General features: G+C 43.1%; 1 protein-coding gene across 1 annotated transcript in view; it reads right to left on the bottom strand.

The window, feature by feature from the left end:
- Positions 1-23879, bottom strand: part of WNT7B (Wnt family member 7B) — a 140080-nt gene extending 116201 nt beyond the window's left edge. The window contains exon 1 of the mRNA XM_019544285.1: positions 23461-23879. Coding sequence (XP_019399830.1) covers positions 23461-23531 — 71 coding nt within the window. The 5' untranslated portion in view covers positions 23532-23879. The remainder of the gene's footprint in view (positions 1-23460) is intronic.
- Between the last annotated feature and the right edge of the window lie 643 nt (positions 23880-24522).

The following is a 24522-nucleotide window of genomic DNA, read 5'->3' as shown; positions in this document are numbered from 1 at the left end:
ATGTCCTTATGGGTAGCCCCACAGAAAGTGTATTGCAATAGTCCAGGCTCAAAGTTACAAAAGCATGGATTATAATATTAGGGGATAGGTTATATAGATATAGATATAGATATAGATACAGATATAACATTTGTATTAATAAAATATAATATCAGCTAATATTAGCTCTTGCCCTTTTTCCTAACAGGAACTATTTTTCAGAGTGGAGTAATGGATCATGTTATATTCCACAACATTGTCTTAATTTTATTTTTCAAAAGCAAAGGAAATGTGAAGCAAATTATTGGTCTGTTACAAGTTGCTCTTGTGTGTGCATTAGTAAGCTACTGGAGCATTCCTTGAGTGAGAGAAATCACTGTCTAAAACCTCACAACCTGCTCAGAGCATATGTCTATCACCTACTGAAGCTCACTTCATAGCTTATTGCTGATTTTCCTAACCTTTGGTAATTGACCATGTAGCTATACCGGACTCTAAAGCAAGTCATCTACCCTAATAGGCATCATCTTATCTCAACTTGTTTTACTTTCATTTCTGATGGAGAAGAACCAGGCAAACAACACTTTGCCTGGAGTAACTTGTACAGACAAAGTAGAACTCTAGTGTCAGCATAAACAAAATGTAAATTACCCCCTACAAAAAACCCCAATCACCTCTTACAGTCTGTTTCAGCTAGAAGGAAATGGCCGCAATACTGTAACACTTCAAATTAGCCAAGAAAGGTCAGCATGAAGCTATTTCAACAGCAATGCTAACTTTGCACTTCCCTCCAGATCCTAACCCACGGGCTCTTAGGGTGTGTCCAGAAAACGTGCATGTACATTTTCCTGGGGACAAATAGCAGCAGCACAAATTAGCAGCGTGAGGAACACTTGCATGTGTGGTGTGTGCAGTGTGTGGTGTGGTGCTGCATACTGCACACATGCACTCATCTAGACATGGTGTTACATGCCCCTAGTTTAACATTGGGAAGCAGATGTAAGAAGTGTTAATATGCTGACTTTGTATGAACTTCAACTGGCCCTGACCCCCTTTTAGGTATACATATACAGAGGCTGGCTCAGTAGTTACCTGGCTCAGCAGCTGGCCTTGGATTTGGGAAAATTCACTTAAAGTCTCTTCCCTGCCATAGACTTCCCTTGTGACACTGGGCAAGTCACTTAGGATATGTTTAAACAACACAATATGGTGCTTTAAAGAAATAGCTGAGCTTGCTCAGGTATTGGAAGCAGTACAACCATGTTAGCAGAGCACTCTGGATAAAGTAATTAGGCTGCTAAGAAGCATTTATAGATAGCTTTAGTATCTCTAGATCACACTACATTATGCCATATGGACTTTTCCTTAGTACTAGTTCTCTGTCTGTAAAAAGAAGGTTGTGATGGGCCCTTATACTCCAGCAATAGGGGCCTTAGTTAAACTATATCTTTGGTAAAATCAGGAATTTATACCTCTACCCACGAAGTTAGTTGATACCATAGGACAGACATTTACATCTAGATACTGGAGAGCAGAATGCATGTATGTAGAATTGGCTAGCTTCTGCAACAGTGGAGGGCTAACTTTTTTAGCAGGTGTGCCACAAATTAGCTTCACGCCTTATCTGAGTTCCTGATCCTTCTCCTGCCCCACCTGATCTGCTGCTCTTCTTTCTGCTCCCTGCCCTATCTACCACACATGCTGCAGGTTGTTCTGCAATCTGTTCGTGTGCTTTAGTCCTACGTACATAGGTTGTTGAGAACTGCACACCTAAAAGGCAAATTTTTGCACTTAAAAAAATTAAAACAGAACTTCAAAGAAAATGTAGACAATATAATATTTGTTCTTCCTTTAAAATAATGATTCCAGGAAACTGGATGCTCAGGGGACTGGTATTGGGATATAGAGCCTTTCATCACTGGTCCAAGTTAGTAGTGACCAAAAAATTGTTACCGTTTGGCAGATGTTTTGTGGCCTAGAGTATTTGAAATGAGTCGATGCTCTTAATCCAGGTCCCAGTGGACAACTTTCCACATCACAGAAACCACCACCACAATTGGCACCCTTATTGGCACTCTTAGCAGGTTGGCGAAGGATTAAATAAGCACAGAGACTGAACTACCCACTCATGCCTAGAGGTTGCCCCTCTAGGTCATAGAGGAGACACAAGGATAGGGTGGAGTGAGGAAGCTCACACACCCTCTGCTTGTGCTGCACTGGTTTTGTGGGTAAGGAGAGGAATTCAGCCTCCAGGGCTGTGAATCAGGCACTCTTTGTAAGCATTACATTTACTTGCATATTTTTATATTTTTAAATGATTCTTAAAATAAACCAAAAAATAAGAAATGGTCAGAACTGGTGCTTTAAAAGGCTCCTACTGTTCAATTTGCTGTAGTCAAGGGAGTTATATGAGGGTTGGATTTGACAAAAAAGTACACAAATAACTTGCAGTCATGGCTGCACTTTGAGAAAAATTCCTTTCACTGCATTAAGTTTTGTCAGTCATCGCTTTAATTATCTCCCAAGGTGTCTTACAGTAGATACAGCCTGTGCCAGCTGCTGTCATAACTCTAAAGCTGACTTTTTATTAAGTACACAATGACTCTCAAAAAACTAAAGAGCTTTTATGTAGGCAAAGGTAGAATACTTCTTGAAATGCTTATTGATATGATATTAAATAAAGCCAAATCAAGATTTAAGTTACCATTAAAAAGAGCTTTCATGTGAACTAAGGTAAAATGTATTGAACAGTATCTAATCTGGGAGCACAATTAATCATGACGCATGTAAAACCCATGTAAAACTGAGTTCATCAGAACTTCTTCACTGAGTTCACATGTTAATATTATTTATTTAAAGGAACATCTTAATGGAAAAACAAATCTCTGTGGGTCAAATCCTACAACGTTACTAATCTTAAACTTTCATGGAGCTAAAACTTACACTCTGGGGGGTTTTGATATTATTGTAGATGCGAGAATCTGAACTGAGGTGTAAACCTCATGATGTTTGGGTGCTGCATACATGCATAGGAAAAGCTCACAAGATTGATAGCGTAAGATGAATGGTGGGAGGGGAAATGAGGGCACAAAGAAGGGAAGTGTCTTGCATTAAGCCTGACAGCAAACCTTTGGCAAAGCTGAGTCCAGTTCACAATGAAATCAACTTCATTTTCTCTGCTCACAGTTTCTGCAAGCAATTACAATTCTCATTGGGTATGTCTACACAATGCCCTCATGTGTCTAGGATGTTTTTGAGTGAAGCCTGCCTACACTCGCGAAATCCAGAAAGGCACCAGTGAAGCAGCTCTAGGAGCATCCCTGCCACAGTCACTTCACTCTTGAGACCTTAGTCTCTGGTGTACTTGAGAGAAGCTACTTACTACAGGTGACCATAGCTGGCTTCACTGCTACATTTGCCGCAGTGGCACTATAATCAGCCTGTCACCCCAATGCTGAAGGAATGAGGTCTCAGCCCTTTTAGCCACTACTTTGCATAGTAGTGACAAGAGAAGACGGGGACAAAAAGGGTAGTTGTAAGGCCTCACAGGAAGCACAGAACTAGACTGGCCCAGGGTCTGAAAAGGGAAAAAGTTCTGTGAGGAGCGGTGCCCAAGAGGAGCTCTACAATGAAACCTCATATGGAGATAAGTTATGTATTTATATTTCTGTCTGAGTTTGTTATACCCGCAAGGCATGGGAGTGTCTAAAGGGGAGATGGGAGGCCACTGAAGGAACCTGATAGAGGAGCTTAGATTACATTATTGAATTTGTAAGTTGCCCAAGGCCCAGTGGACTGTGCAGAGGGACTGAGAAGAGTCCCAGACTGTGTACTGTTACTTTGGGGGCTGGTGAGGGATCTCAAACTGAAGACTATTATTTTGGAGCCAGCAAGAAAACCAGGGAACTGTGCAGAGTAGAGCAGGGCTCGTGAGGCCACATCTTAGTTCTTAGAAGATAGCCTCCCGAAACCCATTCAAAACATCAAAGGCTTTGCAGGAAAGCATGAGGGAGATTGCTGGACTGGCTGAAGGACCTAAACAGGTCTCACCCTGCCACTAAAGGCTGTAGAGGGAAATGAGGAGGAATCTGAGGCCTGTTAGAGGCACCTGTGATGGCAAGCAAGGAGCCAGGGCATGCTTGAGAGCATGCCAGCCAGAAACCACTGAAGATACTTATCATTAAACTCAATGGACATTCACTTGGAGTAAGCATCTGGAGCCCAATTCTGCAGAGTGCTGTGGGTTCTTACTTCCTGTTCTTTTTAATGAGAGCAAAGGGGGCTAATCACATTATTCGACACTATAGCACTGGGTCCTTAATCAAAACTGTAGACATGGGACTCATGAATATGAATATTTCCCTTCTGCTGTATCGGTCATGGATCTGCTATTTATGCTTGTCTAATTAATTGTCTCCACACACAGCTTTCATGCAAGCATATCACAAGTAAGACTGAGAAGTATATCCACTGACAAAAGCAGTATACATTCAAAATATAGAAAAATACTGTCACAATGTCAGTAATATGATGAGATGCTTGGGCAGAGTTTAATGGCACCCACTGTAAAATGAAAATGGCAGAGGCTTAAAATGTTGCAAGTCAGTGACATTTCTTAAATCAAATAGTAGGAGCCACAGATTGTATTTGTCTCATTTACCAGCACCTGAACCAACGGTCAATAAGGGTTGTGGGTGGGATGAAGGATGAGAGGTTTTGGTGTTAATTCCATACCTCCTCACCCAGCTGTTGGCTGAAAGAAACAAAAAGAAAAGAAGTTGGGGGGGGGAGCATTTAATTTATAGTATGTGTTGACAACACTTCACACAGTGGATCCATGACCAGGATGACTAAATGCTGCTGCAGGGGTAATCATTTCAAAATATTAAGACTATTCTCGCTTTGGTCCTTTGATTTGAACACTTGACCTAGACTGAATGCATTTCATAATAGCAATAAGACAGCCCTGTAGGGTGTGGTTACCATAAGAAAATAACACCCCACTGAAAGATTAGAGGCACCTGGCTGCACCTTATGCCTTCTAAAACCCTAAAGGCATGATTATCTCATCATATGCCACCTGCCAAGTCTTGTTGCTTAATTATTCAACTGAGAAGTCTGGCCTTACAAAGACCTTGAGGTTGAGGGTGAATGTGCAGGCACATGTGTGCACACACTCATAGTATTGTGCTTTTTTGCAAGTGTTGTGCTTTTTTTTTGTTTGTTTTCTTTGGAGCTGTAATGTACTTTATGTGAGTTCAATTGTCAGCTCTGCTCATTACACACAGCTGTTTGGTGATCGACACAGTAGCCACTACTGGTTTCCCAATCATAGGTATAGTTCACTCTGGTCCTATCCTAAGTCTGGTTTACTCTACACTACAAATGCTTTTGTTGGCTTGCTAGGTGTTATTGTGGCAGTCAAGGACTGCTTGAGCTCCGTTAGCTGCAGCCATTGCTTTTCCCATTCTTGAAACAACCTCCAAGAAAACCTGAAGTCCCTGGGGAAACTTCTACAAGATGAGGACTAGGCTATAGTGCTGCATGCATTTGCCGCTTCCGAGCAAGATTGCTGAGCTGTGTGTGAAAACAGTGCATGTACTCCAGTGTGTGTAAAATTCATCTGTCTGCTTCCTTCACAAATGACATGGGCTGCTATTAGCAGCAATTTCTATTCTTCAGTCCCTTAATTTATTTCTATTCCATTTCTACTACCAGTTCAAGACATCCATCCCAATAGTTAAAGCAATGAATGGATCATGCTCCTGCTCTCCATACGAAGACAGTTACACTCCTCTGGAACAATGCAGATCATAAGGCACAAGACAAAGCTCTGAGGTAAGGCATTCTTTGTTGAGAGGATCTGTCTGGGGAAAAACTTCCAGAGGAGATTAGACTAATCTAGAGGCTGGTGACCTTTAGGTCACAGTGAAAGAACTTCCTCTTTGATAAACCTTTTCCGACATAACCAGAATGACATTAACAACCATAACCTGACCCCATATCCCTGCCCTCAAAGCACCTACCCCAAACATAGCTTCCCAAAACCAGGGAAGAGGGCAGAGCAAACGACCCTCTGAAGTCTCCTAGGGTCTGTGGTTTGCCAAGCTAATTAGTGAGGGTGCTGCTCTAGTTCTATGAAGAGAGTTGCCAACAAAAGAAAACAAACCAAAACCATAAGACAGATGTACCCTTTAGGCCATGGGAGGAAGTGAAAGCAGATTTAGCAGAGGCCAGATCATGGAGATTCTATTTACACATACACCTGTTAGCATTAAGGTCTATTGTATTCAATTGTAATGCAAATTTTAAATTTTAATAATTAAAATTTACCCCTGCCACAGGCCTAATTTAAGTCAACAACAGCACAGAAGTTAAGTGCCATTCTCCATTCTTAACTTACTTTTTATATGGCAGTGCTGAATGCCATGCAGTACATAAAAAAAAATAATAATAATCATACTGTTGTTCTGAGACTCCCCACTTCACAACAGGTTGGATTAAAAAGTGCTTCTCTCTCCTCCTCTTGAATTACTTGCTCTAAATCATCAAATTGCAATGCAGCTTTAATGTGAAAATCTTTGTGTGGGTGATTTTGTTTTATTTTAAGAACAAAATAGATAAAGCAGGAAAAAAATATGTTTTGCTTGAGAGGGTTCCTTTAATCATATAGTCACATGGCTCATTGGCATCCTGCCAGTGAAGTCCTAGGAGGTGTTGCCATGCTCTCAGGATTCTCTTCACTATGCCATGTGTCCTGTCCCTCCTGGTGCTATCCACTGTGACTGCTCGCATGAGCAAAGCATGATCTGGCTAGGTCATGTTTGGATGGGAAATATCAAAATAGCAGTGCTACAAGAAGTAATTTTACCAAATGCACCCCCCCCTCCAAAGGTTGCACAGTGACAGTGCATCAACATAGTTGTCAGAGGATTCTGTGTTTCAGATGGTCATTAAAGATTTCTTGGAACTCTTAGTAATAAGGAACGGTTTAGCTTTTAAATTGGATTTTCAGAGCTCTATTCCAACATTCATTCTGAAGGCACTGCCTTTGGTTAAATGTTCTGATTTCTCTTTTAAAGATCAGGCAAACTCACAAAAAAGTTAAGTAATTTGTCCTAGGCCAGAGTTTTTAGTAGTTGAGGCAGGAATTAGTTCTCAAGACCTCATGGCTAAGAGCTAACCCACTTGACATGTTGCTTCTTTAGGGGGGCTATGTTTGGGCTTTCTACAATTTTACCCTCTGTTTCATGAGGGGATACTCAGCTTCTTTTGTGCAGGTCCTAACTGTATATGCAGGACTGTTGTGTGCTATGAAACAGCTGCTGCATTCCACCTCAATGGTGGGTGAAATGACCCTTGCCCAGTTCACATGAATATATGCAGGATTAATTTGCTTGAGATTCTTGAATGAAAGACACTATTATTAAATAGTAGTAGCATTTTATAATTATGTTCACTTCAGCCAGGCAAGAAGATCTCATATCCAATTCCAGTGCCTAAATATTTTAAAATTAAATACACCTCAAACTATTTTCCCTGCCCTCTTCGCAGGCTGGTGGTGATTATATCTTTGTGCCTTGTGTTTATTTCCAGGCTTGAAAGCTGTACTGCCCCCCAACACCTTGCGCACAAAAAGCAAACAAAATGCTTCTCTCCTTAAAATATATTTTTCTTTGTTTTCATGTCAGTTTTTATTGGCACAGAGGCACCATGGTTCTTTCAATAGCCCATAGAATTAATTGTGGGTTTTGTCTGACAAGAAGGAGTAGCCTCTTTCTAGTTTTGCCTTGTCTGTATATTCCTGGAAAATGTAGCCATGTTCCCTTTAAATTATGTAATTTGGTAGCCTAGAATGGATATATGTAAATGGATACTGGAAGAACAAGACATGTACTGGCTTTTGTTTTGATTCTCTTCTCATTTGCACCAATAAGATACTTGACTTCAAGGATGTACCCATCATACATTTTGTTGGGAAGTTGATAAAACTTTAGGTGGAATGAGAATTAGGCCTTTGATGTAGACAAGACATAATATAAACACATTCCACAATGCTGCAAGGAATCTATTGTAATGCAAATGATTCTCAAAAGGCACATATATCTTGAATAGTTTGTTATACATGAGTCTTAATTTTACATTGTTCATTTAAGCCACAAAACTCCCATTAACATCATTTATTCACAGACCATCATGGCTAAAACACACACTCTCATCCTACCATTAAAATCACTGGCAGTTTTGCAGCTGAATTTTATGCAATTATCTGAAGATGGAATGTCTTCCATTGACTTTAATGGCAACTAAGTAGCTAAAATTTATGCAGCAGTTTTAAAAAAAGAAGCAAAGTAGGAGTTAACAGTAAACTTCACAAACATATCATGCCAAAGACATACACAAATATGCCACAGTGCTCTGCATGTGCTAATTGCTGGACTGGAAGCAGCATACTACATTCACATGCTACTTCTGGCCAGCTAATTAGCCCTGCCTGTAAAAACTGCTTGTTAGCCCAGGTGCACACTACACCTACTTGGCAGAGTAAATTTGCTGTGCAGGACATGCTATTTCACAGGAGCCAATTCTTGTGCTACATATTAAATTCATGATTAAATTCTGCTTTCACTTACACTCTTGAAATCTTTTTGGATATCCCTTTCTCCAGTTATGTAAGAAATCTGGGTGAAATTCAGCTCTGTACAAAAAAAGACCAGCACAAGGCCTATAATGCTTAAGTGGGACCTTCATCTTTGTTGAATCTGTTCTATGGGTATAGGTTGAAAAGACAGTGAATATCATATCTGCATTTGCTAGTTAGGTCTGAACTACATTGGCTTGGACTAATTAGATATATGAACTATTGGTCAGGACAGCTTCCTGGATGAGAGATGCTACCTCACCAATTTAGGCCATGCTTCCCTGCCAAAAGAAGGTGTGATTTGTTAGTTATGTAATTGAAAAATCTGACTGAAGGATTGGTAGTGAAGGTACAGTAGTTTTTAATAAGAAGCCACAAGTGGGAATGTTGTACTGGCCTCATCTAGGTACAGTAAAAACTACTTGTGTTTGGCTGAACTAGGATTTTACAGCAAGGTAGCTTCTATACAGTATTATCTCACTATGAAGCGGAATCCTTTTGGCAATGAAGACAGTGCCAAGAGGGAGAGATTGTCCATTGCCTTATAAAAGATACTTTGCAGATTTATCCTACCAGTTTAGGGGAAGAGATGGGGACATAAAAAGAGACAAGTCATGGAAATATATTGCGAAAATAATTGAAACCAAGGCCTTGGTTTTATCTAGAATATTTGTTCACATTTCCATTAGTGGTAATAAAAATGCTAATACATGAATACTGCTGACTACAGAAGCTACCTTTCTAAAGCTGACCATTGTTAAACCAACCTGACTCCCCACATTTGCAGGGCTTGCGGAAGGTATTATTTTACCTTTAGGGTGAAGTGAAATGAGGATGAGAGAGAGAACTTTGTGATCCCTGGAAAGATTAAAACACTCGTTGAGAATCCATTGGCCTTGTCTTTTGTGTCACTGTATTGTTGTGCCTGAGCTCCTGATCTCTATTAGCCTCCAGTGCAGCCCAGGGTTTATCTCGGCAATGATGATTTTGTTCAACCATGTGCCAGTTCACTCGCTTCTGCTATGGTGAAATCCCCAGATGTCAAAAGTCATGAACATTTTGCAAGAAGATACAAATTCTGGCATCTGCGGCTCCTGTTATTCCTCTGATACAAATCTAAACTCATTCTAAATCTTATTCCAAAGTAATAAGGAGGAATCACTGCTGTTTTTTGCCATAGTATAAAGCTTGCCACAGTAACATACAAAGGCCAAGCTATCTAGTGTGTAGACCTAACTTTGAATTTAGGAATAGTGTGGGAAGAAGGGCAGATAAGCAGTAGGGAAGAGAGAAAAGGATACAGCATACAGAGGAACCATGAGCAGCAGCAAGCAGGTATTTTGCAGGTGCAAGTGTGCCTGCCAACCTATCAGAAGATGCTTCCTTTATGGGTTGGCTTTATACTGCAAGTTCATTAGCTCTGCATTCAACTATATTCAAAAGGGAAAGATCCTGAAGTTAGGTTATGGTAATAAATTCAATACAGAATGGATTCCAGTCCAACTGCAGTATTACAACCCTTTCAACAAGCTGCTGTTCCAGATTTTTGTATTAAAATGTTTTGGAAGGGTTGTAGAGTTAAATGTGTATTTTTGTGGTGATGGATTTGTTCTCATGGTATGTTAATCCAAATAATATGGCCATCTGTTCTCAAGAAAAGAAAATAATCTGGGGCAATATCATTTGTCCATGATGTTTGTCCATACTATTGAACAAATGTTTCTAAAACTAGATACTTGTCAGGCATAAGAGTAAAACATTACCCTCCTTTATTTGGCTCCTTGACTTTCCCCCAATGGGCTTTCTTGTATAGGCAATTCTCCCTCATCAGAATAAACAAAATTAAATTACATGTATTTTTAATGTTATGGGATTAATGCAGTAATTGCAAGATGCCATACTATGCCCTCTAAATATATTACAGCACTATTCTTTCTTTCTTTAACACTTGATTTCTACTTCACAATCTTGTGTTTCATTGGATATATGCTAACTATTTAATACGTGACACCTCCTTTTCACAAATAAATTATGGTGGGAACTACGATGAAAAGCTTGGACTCAAATTTAAATTTCCCTGAGGAATCAGGGGGCTCAGATTTTGAGATTTGATCATGGTCTCAAAAGAGATGGGCTAGTGATTTTTAAAATCTGCATCCAAACCTTGCCAAAGCTCTGAAGTATTGTATTTTGATCCTACTTCTTTAAGAAATGTGCCTTAGTTTTATGGGGGCTGGGAATCCACAACTGCTGCCAGCTTCAAATAAAACGGTGTATACTCAACTCTTCTGAAATCAGGCCTGATGTCTTTGTATAAGAACCTTAACTTGAGAGAACAACTGAAGTAAAACAAATAAATCAACCTTACACAGACCTTGACCCTGAGCAACAGAGAAGTCATCCTTATAAGTCTTTTCTTATACAGATATATTTATGCCACTGTCCTCTAATAAGTTTGTATGTTAAAAACAGTATGAAACAAAAATCCCTTAATTGCAATATTTTACAATTTTTCTAAACCAGCAGCCAGCAACCTTTAACAGATCATAGGATAGAACAATCCGGCTCCCATTCAATGCCAGTCAGTTGGCTTTGGTGGTCTACCAGTGACAGTACCTGCCCCAAAGAACTTACAGTCCAAATACACAAGACAGGGAGCATGTACACAAGACGTTTACTGCAGAACTGACTAATTAGCTCTGCAGTAAAATGTCACCATCTACACGTGCAGTGCTATTAGGCTGCAGTAAATTAATTCTGCCATAGGACAGTACTGCCAGACACAAGTAATATCTTATGATGGAGTAACGTATGCCACTGTAATGGATGGATCTGGCTGGGCCACAAGAGTGCCTCAGTGTGGAGGCTGCCTGCTGCCAAACCCCATGCTGAAGCACCCTCATGTCCCAGCTAGCCCCTCCACAGCACGTTGAGCTGGTCAGAGCAGCCTGGGGTTGGCAGGCTGATCCTCCAGGATCCCCTGCCAGAAGGAGCTGCTCCACACTGGCTCAACACGCTGTGGTCCTGGACATGCATGTAAACGCAGTGCCTCGGAACAGTAAACTCAGGTGCAAACTGCATGGAGTTTATTGCTGCACATTAATTGTACATGTTGATGGGTCCTTTGAGAAGTTGTGAGGCAAGGACCAATGTAACGCACCTAAGGTCACACAACTAGTCAGTGGTAACATCAGAGTTCAAATCCAGGACTATGTCCACTATATCTTGCTGTATATCTGAGAGCAAATACAAATAGCCATCTTAAGCATCCATCTCTAGCAGCCCTAATCTTTAGGGGGCTAAAAGTTATTATTCTCCTCTTGACAAACAAAGAACCAAAGTGTTTCCTTTAATTCAGCATCTTAGATTAGCTCTTGTAGTACAAGATGTGAAAACACCAACTTGGAGAGTATCAGAATGTCAGCATCAGGAACTTCAACAAAAGCATGCATTTTCTTCCAATATTATGAATAAACCACCACAGATATTCTGTTCATTAATGCAGATAATTTTCCTTCTTCTTGATCATTCTGTTTATAATCAAAGGGAAACCCTTTTTGTAGGAAGAGCTGCAATAACAATATATATACTGCATATACACATATAGTATGCACATACAGTATGAGAAATGGTACCCTTTTTGTTTTATACTTGATCTTACTTCTTAAACATTTTATATGATTGTTTTGATGTTAAACTTCTATTTTGCTATACACATTTAATCAATGATTAGACAACAATAATTAATCTACTGCATTAAAATGCATCAAATATCCTATTAGGCACTTCTTTTAAACACCATAAACTAATTGTGTTTACCATAGGTCAGAGTTCTCAAAAGTTACTACACTTTGGCATGTCTACACATCATGCTACTCACAGCATGAGTGTCTACGGTATACAGTACGGGCGGTTACTGCACTGTGCTTTAGTACTTCCTAAAGGAGCAGGGCACAACAACAACACATGGTAGGGCAATGTGTAGACACATCCATAGGCACTAAAAAATAAAATACAGGTGCCATACAGTATATTTACCATGTATTTGGTAAAGTGTCTATTTTTTAGTAGTTTTGGGTATAAGTGGCTCACAATATGCCCTAGGGTTGTATAGAAAACTGTAATATATTCTAATGTGAGATTTTTGTCTTATACCTTTTTAAAAAGAACAGAATAAACTTGCCCGCACAGAAGTACCCCTTTGTCTTAACTCTTAATACCAAGTATGCAGTTTAATTAATCTTTATCACTGAAATAGAAGCAGTTAAAAATTATATTATTTTGTGGAGCTGAAACGAATAGATGGAGATAGAGGAAAATTAACATGATCACTGAAACTCCATTAGTGTTCACTAAATAGTAACTTGGGAAGTATCTTCCCCTCCCAAGCACAAATGCTAACAGAGACACCATAAAATAGTACTTAAATAGGCTCTACCATGCTTTAATCTTCAAAGGCTAACATTAGTAAGCCAGAGAAGTATATCTACCCACAAGATAAACACCACAAGTTCAGTCGACTACTATCCATTAAGCACTGAAATAACTTCCCTGACTTTTTAACTTTCAGAGCAGAACAAGGAGAAATCTCACAACGTGTCCAGCTTTCCCTAACTTCTTACACTTTATGGGGGGGTGGAGGAATTGAACTGCAGTGAAGCCCATCTCTTGGGCATGTTATTAGTATGCATTTGATGGGAGGAGGTGGGCTTCCAGCATCACAGATAATGTGTATTGGGGTGGTGAGGAGAGCAGCAAAACTCCAGATGTGGGACTTGCCTGGTTGAGCCCAAGCTTGTTTCTTTTCCAGGCTACAAGGATGGATTAATCAAAGCTTGCTGTTTTCGGGTTGGCTTTGTTATGTTTCACCTCCTGATCCCTTTCCTTTCTGCTCTGCTTGACTGCAATAGGGACCAAAAGCTCAGCTCTCTCGCTAGTTCCCAGAGCTCATTTCAGGCAGCGGAGCAAGTGACCTGACTCTTACAGGATGAACCGGGGATGGCAGGGGGAAGGCGAGGGCATTATTAGCCACGGCCAGTTCTCATGGTCACAGATCAGCGCTCGGATGATCAGTCGCTAGCTCTAAATAAAGCCTGCCTCGTTTCCCTTGTGTTTCCCCTCAGCAGTTGCCTTTAGTATTATTATTATACTTCTATAGCTTTTGCTTTCGGACCTTATAATTATGTCACACAGCAAGGGAAACCGCCAGCATCCAGCATCTGGTGTGCGGTTGAAAACTTTTGTTTCAAGATTCGGACTATTTATAGAAGGAAAACTTTGTAGGATAGTAATTTCCTACGGGTTGGAGAAAATGTGGCTACGTTTATATTAAAGGGGGGAGGGGGTCGTATTTATTTATTTATTATAATGCTTGCCCTCTTAGAAGAAGCTCTGTCATTTATAAGCAAAGGGTTACCTACCAGCCTGGGAAGGGGGGCTTTGGTTACTCGGTTTAATCAATAGCCTGGAGCTCAATGTATAAATCAAGCTGCTTTACCAATCGGTAGCCAACGCATGTGCATTTCATTAAGAATTAAGGATGGGGAAGGAGACATCTAAGGTTCTCCTGGGGAGGGGAGTGGGGTTGTGCCGCCTTTGCAGTCCCAAGGGTGGGTGATCTGTCCCTGTCACCTCCACCGGAATACGCGGAGGAAGGCACCTAGGTGAAAAGGACCCTTAAGAGGTGCCTAAGCCCCAAGAGCCCGCGCTTGCCTCCACGCCGCAGCATAGCAGCACTAGGGGTGGGGGAGATCTCTGCACATGGGGGGGACAGGCCGGGGATGCAGGATCAAGAGCTCTTGGGACAACCTGTCATGTCTTGGGCGAAGCTCCGCCGTCTGCCCTCTGCCCCTGGGGTACCTGCCCCGCCAGCCCACCTTGCCGGCGCCAGGCGGGGGATGCTCTCGCCCAGACCGCAGCGGATCGGGGGCTGTCCCAGGCACCTGCAGGCCCGCGGGCCCCCGGCCCCGCCTGCTTCCCCGGGGGCAGCCCCGACACTCCCCCGCCGGTACCGGGGCCCGGAGCAAGCCTTCCGCCCCCGCTTGCTTGCAAAGCCCCAGGCAGCTTGCAGTCTCCCCCCGCCCCGTCTCGTCTGTCCCTCTCCCGCCCCTTCCTCCCAACGGGGCCGCAGCGAGATGGGTCCCGAGGGGAAGCAGCATCCCGCCAGCAACCTGCACCCGGCGCTGCTTCTCCCCTCCAGGCACTTCCTCCCCAACCCCGCACCTCCTCCACCCCCAGCCCTTTGCACAGAAAAAGAAAAGCATCAATCAGTAGCTCTCCGGATTGGGAGCGGGCCCGATCCCGATCCCGATCCCGCTGGGCATTGCTGCTCCCTGGAAAGCCAAGTGGGCTTCCCCCTCCTCCCACGGGAAGGAGCCCCGGGCGCTGGCGCCGCCTCCCGCCCTGGGCAGAGGGGATCGGGTCCCCACCAGGCACCTGGCCGCGGACCTCCCCCCTGGCCACCCTCGCCCCGGGGCTCTGCATCCCGGCGTCCCAGAGGTGGCAAGCGGGGTGGTGGCCAGCATGAAAGAAAGGCATTTAAAAAAAAAAAAAAAAAAAAAAAGAACTGGATCACTTACAGGTAACTCCCACTGGTAAGGATGAGGAAAATCTGAGGGTAATACACTGAGAGTAAAACACTGCGAGATGAGAAAAGGATCATGGCTGAATCCCGTTTACACTCGTGGAGTTCGCTTCCTTGATTACTCCTGGAGCCCCCCCCACCCCCCCGAGGGTTATCTCCCCACCCTCTGTGGTGTTAGCTGTGGCCTTTCTGCTTGGATCTGAGTTGGAAATCCAGGCCCTTGGGCTGGGGGGTGGGGGGCTGGGGGGTTGTTTGTTTGTTTGTATGGTTGTGTCTAAGGTTCCCCTGGTGCTAATGCTGCTCCATGGGCAGGGAACAGGCTGCTGCTGCTGCTGCTGCTGCTGCTTGCCGCTGCTGCTGCTCTTGCTGCCTCTGGCTCTGGGATCCTGTCTGTCATGTCTCAGTGGTTGGAAGTTGTTACAGAGTGGGTTCTCTTGTTGGAATGATGATGGTTTAAGGGATTTGGATGGCAGAAAGAGCCTCTCTCTCTCTCTCTCTCTCCTCTTAACTCTCCTGAGACTCGGAGCTGCCATTGGGCAGGCAGTCGCTGCAAACCGCCTCCTTTTTTTTTTTCTTTTTTTCTTTTAAAGGGGAGGATGACAATGGAATGACACTGATCTAGCCGGAGCTGTGCATGGGAGCTGTGTGCTCTCTGGCCGAGAACTCTTGTTTGCACCGCGCTTTGAAAACAATCCTCAGCAGCTCCGGAGCGGGTTGGATGAAGGCAGCCTCTGCTCAGCAGACTCCGGGACTCTCTCCCAGCTCCTGTTAGGAGGGCTCCTAAAGGCACTTGGCAACTGCCAGCTCCTATCTCAGTTAATTGTTTAACTGCGATGCTCCGAGAGAGGCTTATGTAGTGCCAGAGTCCAAGGAAGAGTCACAGTGGTGGTGATTGGGGGCGGGGGGGGGTGGTATTGTCCCTGAAGTTGACAATGCATCTCATTCCCGAAAGCAAAAGGGGTCCCTGCAGGAGCAATAAAGACCCGGTGGCTTCTTGAATTGGAGGCTGGTGTGAATGGGGCTTGGTTTTGTTGTTGTTTGTTTTTTGGGTGGGGGGTGCTCTGCTAATAGGCACTGCCTGTCTGCGCGATTCAGGTTGCATCTTCATCCGCTCACACCTCCTCCTTTCCCACGGAACAAGGTTTTTCTCCTGCAGAAGGTGCAAGCTTGGGGAGGAAGGCGTTCTGCCGGCAAGTTAGTTCCACCTCCTGCGCCTTGCCCGGAGGAGGCAGGCTGCTTCGTGCGTTGCGGTCTGGCTCCTAACCGCGTGTCATCGCAGCTGGCCGGAATAAACCCGCTACATTTCTACCCCACGTGCTTCTGACTGCGCGTTTCCCCATCAGTCAGCCAAGGAAGGAGGAACTCGGCGGCGGGGAGAATGTTGAGGTGCCGAACGTTCCATGAGAACTTTGAGGTGCAGAACGTTCGCTCTCCCTGTTCACCATATTTAGAAAAAAAGAATCCGGAGCCATTCTAAGTGTTAGTGATGGGAGAAAGAAAGAAGAAAGACGCTTTAACTTCAAGAAGTTGGGATAGGAAAAGGAGCCAGGGGAAGGCAATGGGCACCGCACTTAATTTAGAGGAAGAAAGCCTAAGTAGGCTGGCACCCAGGTTGTAGCCGTATTGGTCTACAGGCAAAAGCAATCCTGACTTGTGGTAGAGGTGATTTTATTAGACCCAACTAGATTTTTGTAAAACTTCTCCTATGGAATATGAACTTTCATTTCTATCCAGGAGAACTTTTACAATCTTTTCTCCTGTGCCTGAAAAAGGATGTTTGTCCCCAAAGCCTGCAATTATTATTATTATTAGTAGTAGTATTGTAAATGTCTAGTTGGTCTAATAAAAAATATCACCTCTAGCACGAGTCCTGATTGCTAACTAGGCTGGCACACTCATACTGAAAGTGTTTTTGGTCCACATAAAAAATACAGCTTTAACTATGTTAGCTCTCTCAGTAATCGTACGAGTCCTCTATACCAGCCTTCCCAGCACCATGGAAGCCTCTCCTTTGGTTACCAGCTGTACTTATAAGTAGGTAGCTGGCAGTGTTACAGTATAAGAGAATCTTCCCAGTGATCTTACTCTTCTAGGATGCATCTACAAGTCTTTGCATTCCCCCCGCCCCACCCAAAGATATGATGCGAATCGTTACTCTTTTTTTTTCCTTTTAATTACGCCTATCTACCGGTTCAATAGAATCCGTTAGTATAATTAGCACTGTCTTGGGAAACAAAAGAGATTCATCTTGGTGAATAAGAGAGAAAGTTTTAAATTAAATAGGGTCTTCAAAGTTTAGGTTGCATCCTCTAATTGCCATATTTCTTTGTACTCTTTTATTGCAATATATATACATATATCATATAACACACAAGTATCTCTATTACACAAAAATATCATCACTCTAAATTGTCATATTTCTTTGTAGATCTATAGTTTATGTAATATGCTTCATTATATAATTAAGCAATATGTAATATGCTTAACTATCCATCACTACCCTCAGATATACAAGCATTTACTCGTGTGCAGTTGTGATTCATGTGAAACGGAAGAGTTTGGACCAATATTTATTTCGAGTCGAAATGAGTTGGTAACGATTGACCTAGCTTAGCTGGACCTAACATGGTTTGCCTCCCTCTGTAAATGAAGAATTAGAACTGGGTTTAGCTATAAATTTAATTTATAAGACGTGTAGCTAGGTCTCTAGAAAACAAAACAAATCAGACAATGGGATCATCTGGGGTGGCATTTTGACCAGAAGGACGTGGGCCAGGCATTCTGTGGGTACAGTGAAGAAATATGTGACATGAAACGCCACAAGCTTCCTTCTTTATGTGTGTATAAGAGAGAGAGGGATAGAGACACTATTGCTGCTGTGACTTCAAAGCGAATTTATTGCCTATGATGAAATAATGTCATGGTTCATCCAATCGATCAAAAAGCCCCATTCTGACATATGACTCGTATCAAGACTTCTCCCGCAAACGTGTGTTTTAGATCCAACAGAGCCAGAACAGCAAGTCATATGTTCATATGTGTTGTTCTTATGTGTTCCAAATACACCACTACGAGAACATGGCAGATGATTCAAGCGCAGAGCAGATCAGGCACGGACAATACATCCTCCCTCTATTTGTCTGTCCAGTTCAAGCTACAGTTTCTTTCCCTGATAAACCTTGAGTGCAGAAATGGGCAAAATGTCCAGAATAAGGATACATCAGAAGTTGGTTGGAACTTTGAAAGTATGTCTATAATAGCATTGTGTTATTCTATAGTTGTCTGTTATTTCTTAGGTTCTGCAGAGTTTTAAATGTAATACAAATCAGCGGGGTTTCTAAAATGAGGCGATGTCACGCGAGAAAGGCATAGGCTGCCACTGGTGACCCCCCAAAAGCTTGCACATTAGGGGCGAAATCAGAAGGAGACGATAATTGATTTAGACTTTGCAAAGCTTCCGAGTATAAAATTGATAGCACTCCATGGGCTTTTAGACACAATGCGTCTCTCATTGACTTGAGAAGAAGGATAAAACGCTTGGTTTCGACTGATTGGAAAGTCAGTCTTTGTGTGCAGGACTTCACATCGGGCTAGTGCTTACGGTCTGGCTAGTGCATGGCAATGGCATCGCTGTGTAGACTACCTGCCCCAAAGATTATTCAAGGGCTCCGCTCTTAGGCATTTGATTTGGAAGATTTGCTTCACGGGGTACAATACACGCGGTATATTCATCGTCCGTCCTCCTGAACAGAAACAGCTTATACCAAGAGGCATCCTGCCCCAGCATAGCTGTCACGATTCACCCTTTAAAGAGAGTCCGATTTCCCGCTCAGGTGCACTGGCTCATACAGAGTTTCTAGCAGATGCAATGCAGAGCCCTAAAAAAGCCACGCGGCTTCTACCGACGAGGAGGCATCTTATCTATTGCACTTGCTATGTCCTATGTGAGCTGCGGTGCTCAGGGGAAGGTCGGGCAGCGTCCTGCTGGGCTGCCAGGAGCAGCTCCCTCGGGCAATCCTTTTCTTTCCATCCCGCGGGGCTTATTCAGACAAAACCCCGATTCCTCGCAGGATCCAGCCCAGGAACTGTCATTATACCCTGGAGCAAGGAAATCCACCCAAGGGCTTCCAAGGAAGAAAGGATTTCGTTGTCGTTCTCGGTCCAGGAGCGAGCTGAAGGCTTAGAGGTGGCAGTCGGAGATGGACTGTCTCTTTGCCACCCAACTGATCCCTCGCTCTGAGAAGGGACTAGTAATACTGGGTTGAAGCCTTCCCAAAGCACGTGCCTGGAATGATGCTGAAAAGACAACGCTGGAACATTTAAAGGCAGCCAAGAGCGCTACGTGCAATGAGGAGAGTCCATGGGAAGGCAAAAAGCACCCTGGTTTCTCTGCGTCTGGGCTAACCGCATCCACTTCCATCGCGGGAAGAGCCCAGTGGGTTAGATTTTCTTCACCGCAGTTAAAATGACCTTGACCTTCCTTTCCCTCCCTTGCACACCCCTCATACTTATCTCTGTGCCTTTCCACTCCCGGTCGGTTTGGGTTTGTTTTAATTTGGGAATGCCACTTTTAAGTATATCCCTGGCTTTCTCAATGGGAGAGTATTAAACGAAAGGCAGCATCACACTGAAAGCAATGAGCTCAGTTTCACCCAGAGTCGCATCAAGTGCATCAAGTGCATGAAGCTCTTCCCCCCCCACCCCCATTATTCCCAGAACTCCCGATTCTAGTTGCAGCTGTTATTTGTTTTAATTTGCAATATATCTTACTAGCAGGATCAGTTGTGCGATGAGAGCATTTTAATCCTGCCTGAAAGCTGAAGTCCGTAGTTGCTTAAATATCTCTGTAATCTCTCTGTAATGAGATACCTGAACTCAAAGATATATCCATTAGCAGTTTTTTTAAATGTTTCTTGAATTGGAATTTCAAATTAGATGCAAGCTGGCTTTTGATGGCTTTATTCCCCTCCGCCGGTACACGTAGACTGTTTGTCATAGCAAATTAATATTGTTTAATCAGGTGAATGCATCAGAAATCACCTGCTTTACTGGGTCCAACAACAGGGAAAGAGCTGAGGAGACTCCTTAAACTGAACATTTTATATTAAGTAATGGGCTGGCTCTTGGGGTGGGGGAGGGGGGGCACGGACCAGGCAAGCCACAAAATGGAAGCCGAGTCAATGGGAATTTCACCTGAGAGTCAAATTCTCTTCTCCAGTTACAAATGGCAGCTTCCTTACATTGCGTTAAAATTGCTACCCTGTATATTTGAAAGTCCATTTCCAAATTTAGCAATGGGTAGTCAGCTGTGTGTGCAATGTTTTCTTTCCGAAGTTTAAAGTTTGCCAACATCCCTATCATTATTTAAGTGGAGATTTTTTAAAGACCTGATAATTAAGGCTTGAATATACTCCCCTAAAGCAAAATAAATAACTGGAAATTCTCAACTCTTTGCTATGTTAATAAAACAGCATTCTAGTTCATCCTGCAAATTAAACCAAAAGCATTGGAAGGGCAGACTGCTACTTTATCATTCTATCTTTCCCTTTCCATGCAAAGAGCTGACTAGAAAAGGTATCATTACATTCAAAGGATATGGTTTCAACAAAATGGTAGTTCCAGTGCCTGATGAAAGAAGAAATAATTGGATCCCACATGTCTAGCCTAGTAGTAGTCCAGGATCTCAGAGCAAATTTCTCTCTCTATTGTTCAGAGAAAGTGAAGTATCATCATCGCTTCATAGGGTTTCTCTGAGAGCTTTTACGGTTCGTGCTATCCCCTCATTTTTATTTAGAGAGAGAGTTCATCAGCCTCCTTTGCTTTTGTTCTGAATCCTCTTTTAAAATTTCTATGTTAAATTCTATTCACGAAAAATCTGCTCTTCACAGAAAAGCATAAACACCGTAAAAGCGAACTTCCTCCAGTAAAGACTTTGCCTCCTTTTGCAAACTATTTTTTTCTTAGCTTGTGGGTGTCACTGTAGTAGATGGCTTAAAAAGCTCTCTTGCTATCTAAGGGTGTATGGTACTCTTTTTGTGGTGTGTCATGTATAAATACATATGTGGGCCAAATTCTCTTCGTTTACAGCTTCAACAGAATTTAGCAGTGAGGGGGAAATGATGAATACATTTGGTTTGCTGTGACAAAAAAGCAGTATGAGCACTGAACCGAGGAAACTTACGGAGACAATGCCCTAATATCCAGTAGACAGGTGTTCAGTGAGAAATATTGTTATTACCCCACCTTTTTCCCTATGTGCATATAATCCAGCTCAGAAAGAAAGGATCTCTTTTTAAAGAAAAGGGGTCGTTCTACTAGCACTAGTTTCTTATTCATGCGAAAAGACCAGGAACATTTCCAGGGTTGTTTTGGTTGTACCCGTGTTGGTCTACGGACATGGGCAGGCAAATTTCTTTGGGTAGATGTGATATCTTTTATTAGACTAACTGAATAGTTGGGGGAAAGTTCTTTGCAAGTTTTTGGGCACAAGCACCCTTCTGCAAGTATAGCGGGTCTCCGCTGTTCTGAATCTTTCTTCTTTTCTGTCTTGCTCCCTTCACCATCGTGGCTGTTTGTAACTCTTTAAACTTTTCATGAGTACCTTTAAATGTTGTCACAGACATCTTATGCCCTAAGGAGGTAGTGTTGTTCTGCATGCTGAATTCATTTCAGGGAGCAGCAAAATCGTCCAGGTGATCAAATGAGACACCTGCGATGAGCAGAACTGTTTAAAGTGGACACTGGGAGAAAACTGGCCGCTCCCCAGAGCACTGCAGCAAGCCATTGGTCTTGGCTATTGCATTCCCCCCTACATGAGGACATCTTGCTCCTCACTCCCCAGGCAATAACTCACAGACATCTAATTCCTCCCACGGAAGGAAAGAGGTGGGTAGCCGGGTGTGAGTGCCCAGTGGGTGAAGTTTGAGAAGAGTAGCTATTTTCTCATCAATAAACTGGCTTTTGTGGGCTGATTCTTCCTGATGTAACTTTAATCCTCTGCCCTTCACTTGATTACAGATTCCCTCCCACCCCTTGACGGCAAGAAATGTTTTGCCCCTGCATTGCAACGTGCTACTGTCTGTGGCTGCTGTTCAGTATAAAATACCAGCTTTGGTGCGATGGCCCTGTGTGCAACTGGAATCGCGCGAAAGAAAACAGGCTGTGGGAAGGGCAGAGGAAAAGTGAGGGGCAGGGGATGTCGTGTATCACACCGTGGACTTGGGGTGTAAAAACTCAGCTCCAGCTACCTATTATGCCGTGCTGAGTCTTTCTACTGCAGTCACTTAAATCTAACTGCAGCCCCCTCCCTGCCCCCCACCTGTATTGATTTCAGGATGAGAAGCAAGCATTTTCAGATTACAGCTCACCTTATGCATTCTTGATCATTAAAAAAAATCCCGCAGCTATGCAAAAGGCAGGATCTTTTAGGAGTTTGTAGCTCGACAGGTAAGAACTCGGCTGGGGCTCAGGAATGTGGAAATACAACTCAAGTCTGCCTACTGCAAGGAGCAATATTAATAAGGGCACACAGGTAAAGGGGGAGAGAGCGAGGGAGAGAGAGAAACTTGGCAACTAAAATAACATAGCGATCTAGATCATTGTGATCAAATAACAAGAAGCAAACATTTGGCTTCCCAGTAGCCCTGCTGAAATTTGGCCTGGAACTGGTGCAGAGTCAATGAGCTGTGTTTCAGCACAACGTTGCAGCCACCACTCTCCCTTCCTGGTGTGGTTCCCGGTTGTTTTATCAGAGAGGTAGACGGACCAGTTGTCAAGTTAATTTCAACACGTCTGTGTGATGGATAGAAATGCAAATTGTGTCTAGGCCTGCATAAAAAAATCCCTGAGAGCAGGTTCAGACCAGGGACCCCCCCCCCCTTTTTTTTTTTTAATACTTAAATTCTGCTCCATTGTCTCATCCATAGTGGCTGAATTACCTGTCAGATTAATGCGGTACTGTATGCCGGAGATAATATTTAAATTCGCTTAAATAGTACAAAATCCAAAGTATCGGGCTGTTCCCTCCAGGCTACATGTTCCCCTAGGCTAACGCGGCGGCGGTCTAGCCGGATCCATAGTAGGCGAGTGACAAGAAATACATATTTTCCCTTTTCTTTTGCTGATGATTATGAAACTGCCCCTGCAAGACCGCTTCAGACACCTGGGGAAGAAATCCTGCTTTTTGGCAATCTAGTTAGACACATCCCTGTAATAATCTGAGCCCCAAAGAGACGGAATATTATTGACAAGCACTTACCCTAATTTGACATAGATGACTCCAAAGCATAGAAACACGTAGAAAATCCACTTTCGAAAGTTTCTGTGCATGATCTAGAGAATGGACTGAGCCATAAAAATGCACAAAAAGAACTGATCTCTGCCGGTTAAATCCCAGTCGAGAGCATTTCTGAAGCGACCCAGGAGCAAAGCCGGTCGCACTGTAAAAACTCAGCGGTGATCAGACAACCAGCTCGTCCTAAAGCCATCGCGGCCAGAGCTGACTCTGGTACTGTATTAGGGCAGAGAAAAAAAGGGGGGGTGGGGGGGTGGGGGGGTTCAAAAAGGGCAAAACAAAAACCCAGGATGGGTAAGCTGGGGAGAAACGAGCAAGCCTTGGTCTTGATCAACTGCTTATAGAGCCCTGAAGTTCAATGTGTTTTTACTTGTCCTGACTTCCCCAGGTAACACCACGTATCTTGCAATCTATGGCTCCAGGTAGGAGGATCTCTCTCTCTCGCTCTCTCTCTCGCTCTCTCTTTCTCTCTCTCTCTCTCTCCCCTTCCCTGTGTGTATGTCAGATTCTAACACGTTTTATCCCTCTCTCTCGGTAGTTAGGTCTGCCTCTCTCTCTCTCTCTCTCTCTCTCTCTGTATGTTCCAGACTGCATCTCCGCAAGTCTTTCAGATAACTATGAACAGTTTTCGAAGAAATTACAGATCAAAGGAATCCTATCGTGTCAGACTCGGGGTTGCAAGACAGCAACTTCCTCTAGTTTATCAGTGTGGCTGGAGTTTCCATAAAATAACAAATTATGTTTTTTAAAGCGAAGAAAGCTAGATTGGAATACCCAAGAATATATGATATGACCCGTGCCTGTACCTGTATCTATCTAGATACCTGATTGTGTTGTAATCTGTGGGCACATCCATCACAAAATGGGGACAGACATATTCCAATCTGCAAAACAAGAAAGCATTCTTCCTCCTTGGTATACTCGGTTTCTCTCCGAGGTTTAAGATCCCCTGTGTGGGGCTTACCGGGATGAATACCTCTCTCTGTGTGTTCAGCTACTGATAATCATAATCACAAGCCTGTTTAC

This window comes from Crocodylus porosus, unplaced genomic scaffold, assembly GCF_001723895.1.
Source record: "Crocodylus porosus isolate Cpor-Errol unplaced genomic scaffold, CroPor_comp1, whole genome shotgun sequence".
NCBI classification, from domain to species: Eukaryota; Metazoa; Chordata; order Crocodylia; family Crocodylidae; genus Crocodylus; species Crocodylus porosus.
The sequence above is the reverse complement of the archived record's forward strand: the minus strand, read 5'-3'. Positions and strand labels throughout refer to the sequence as shown.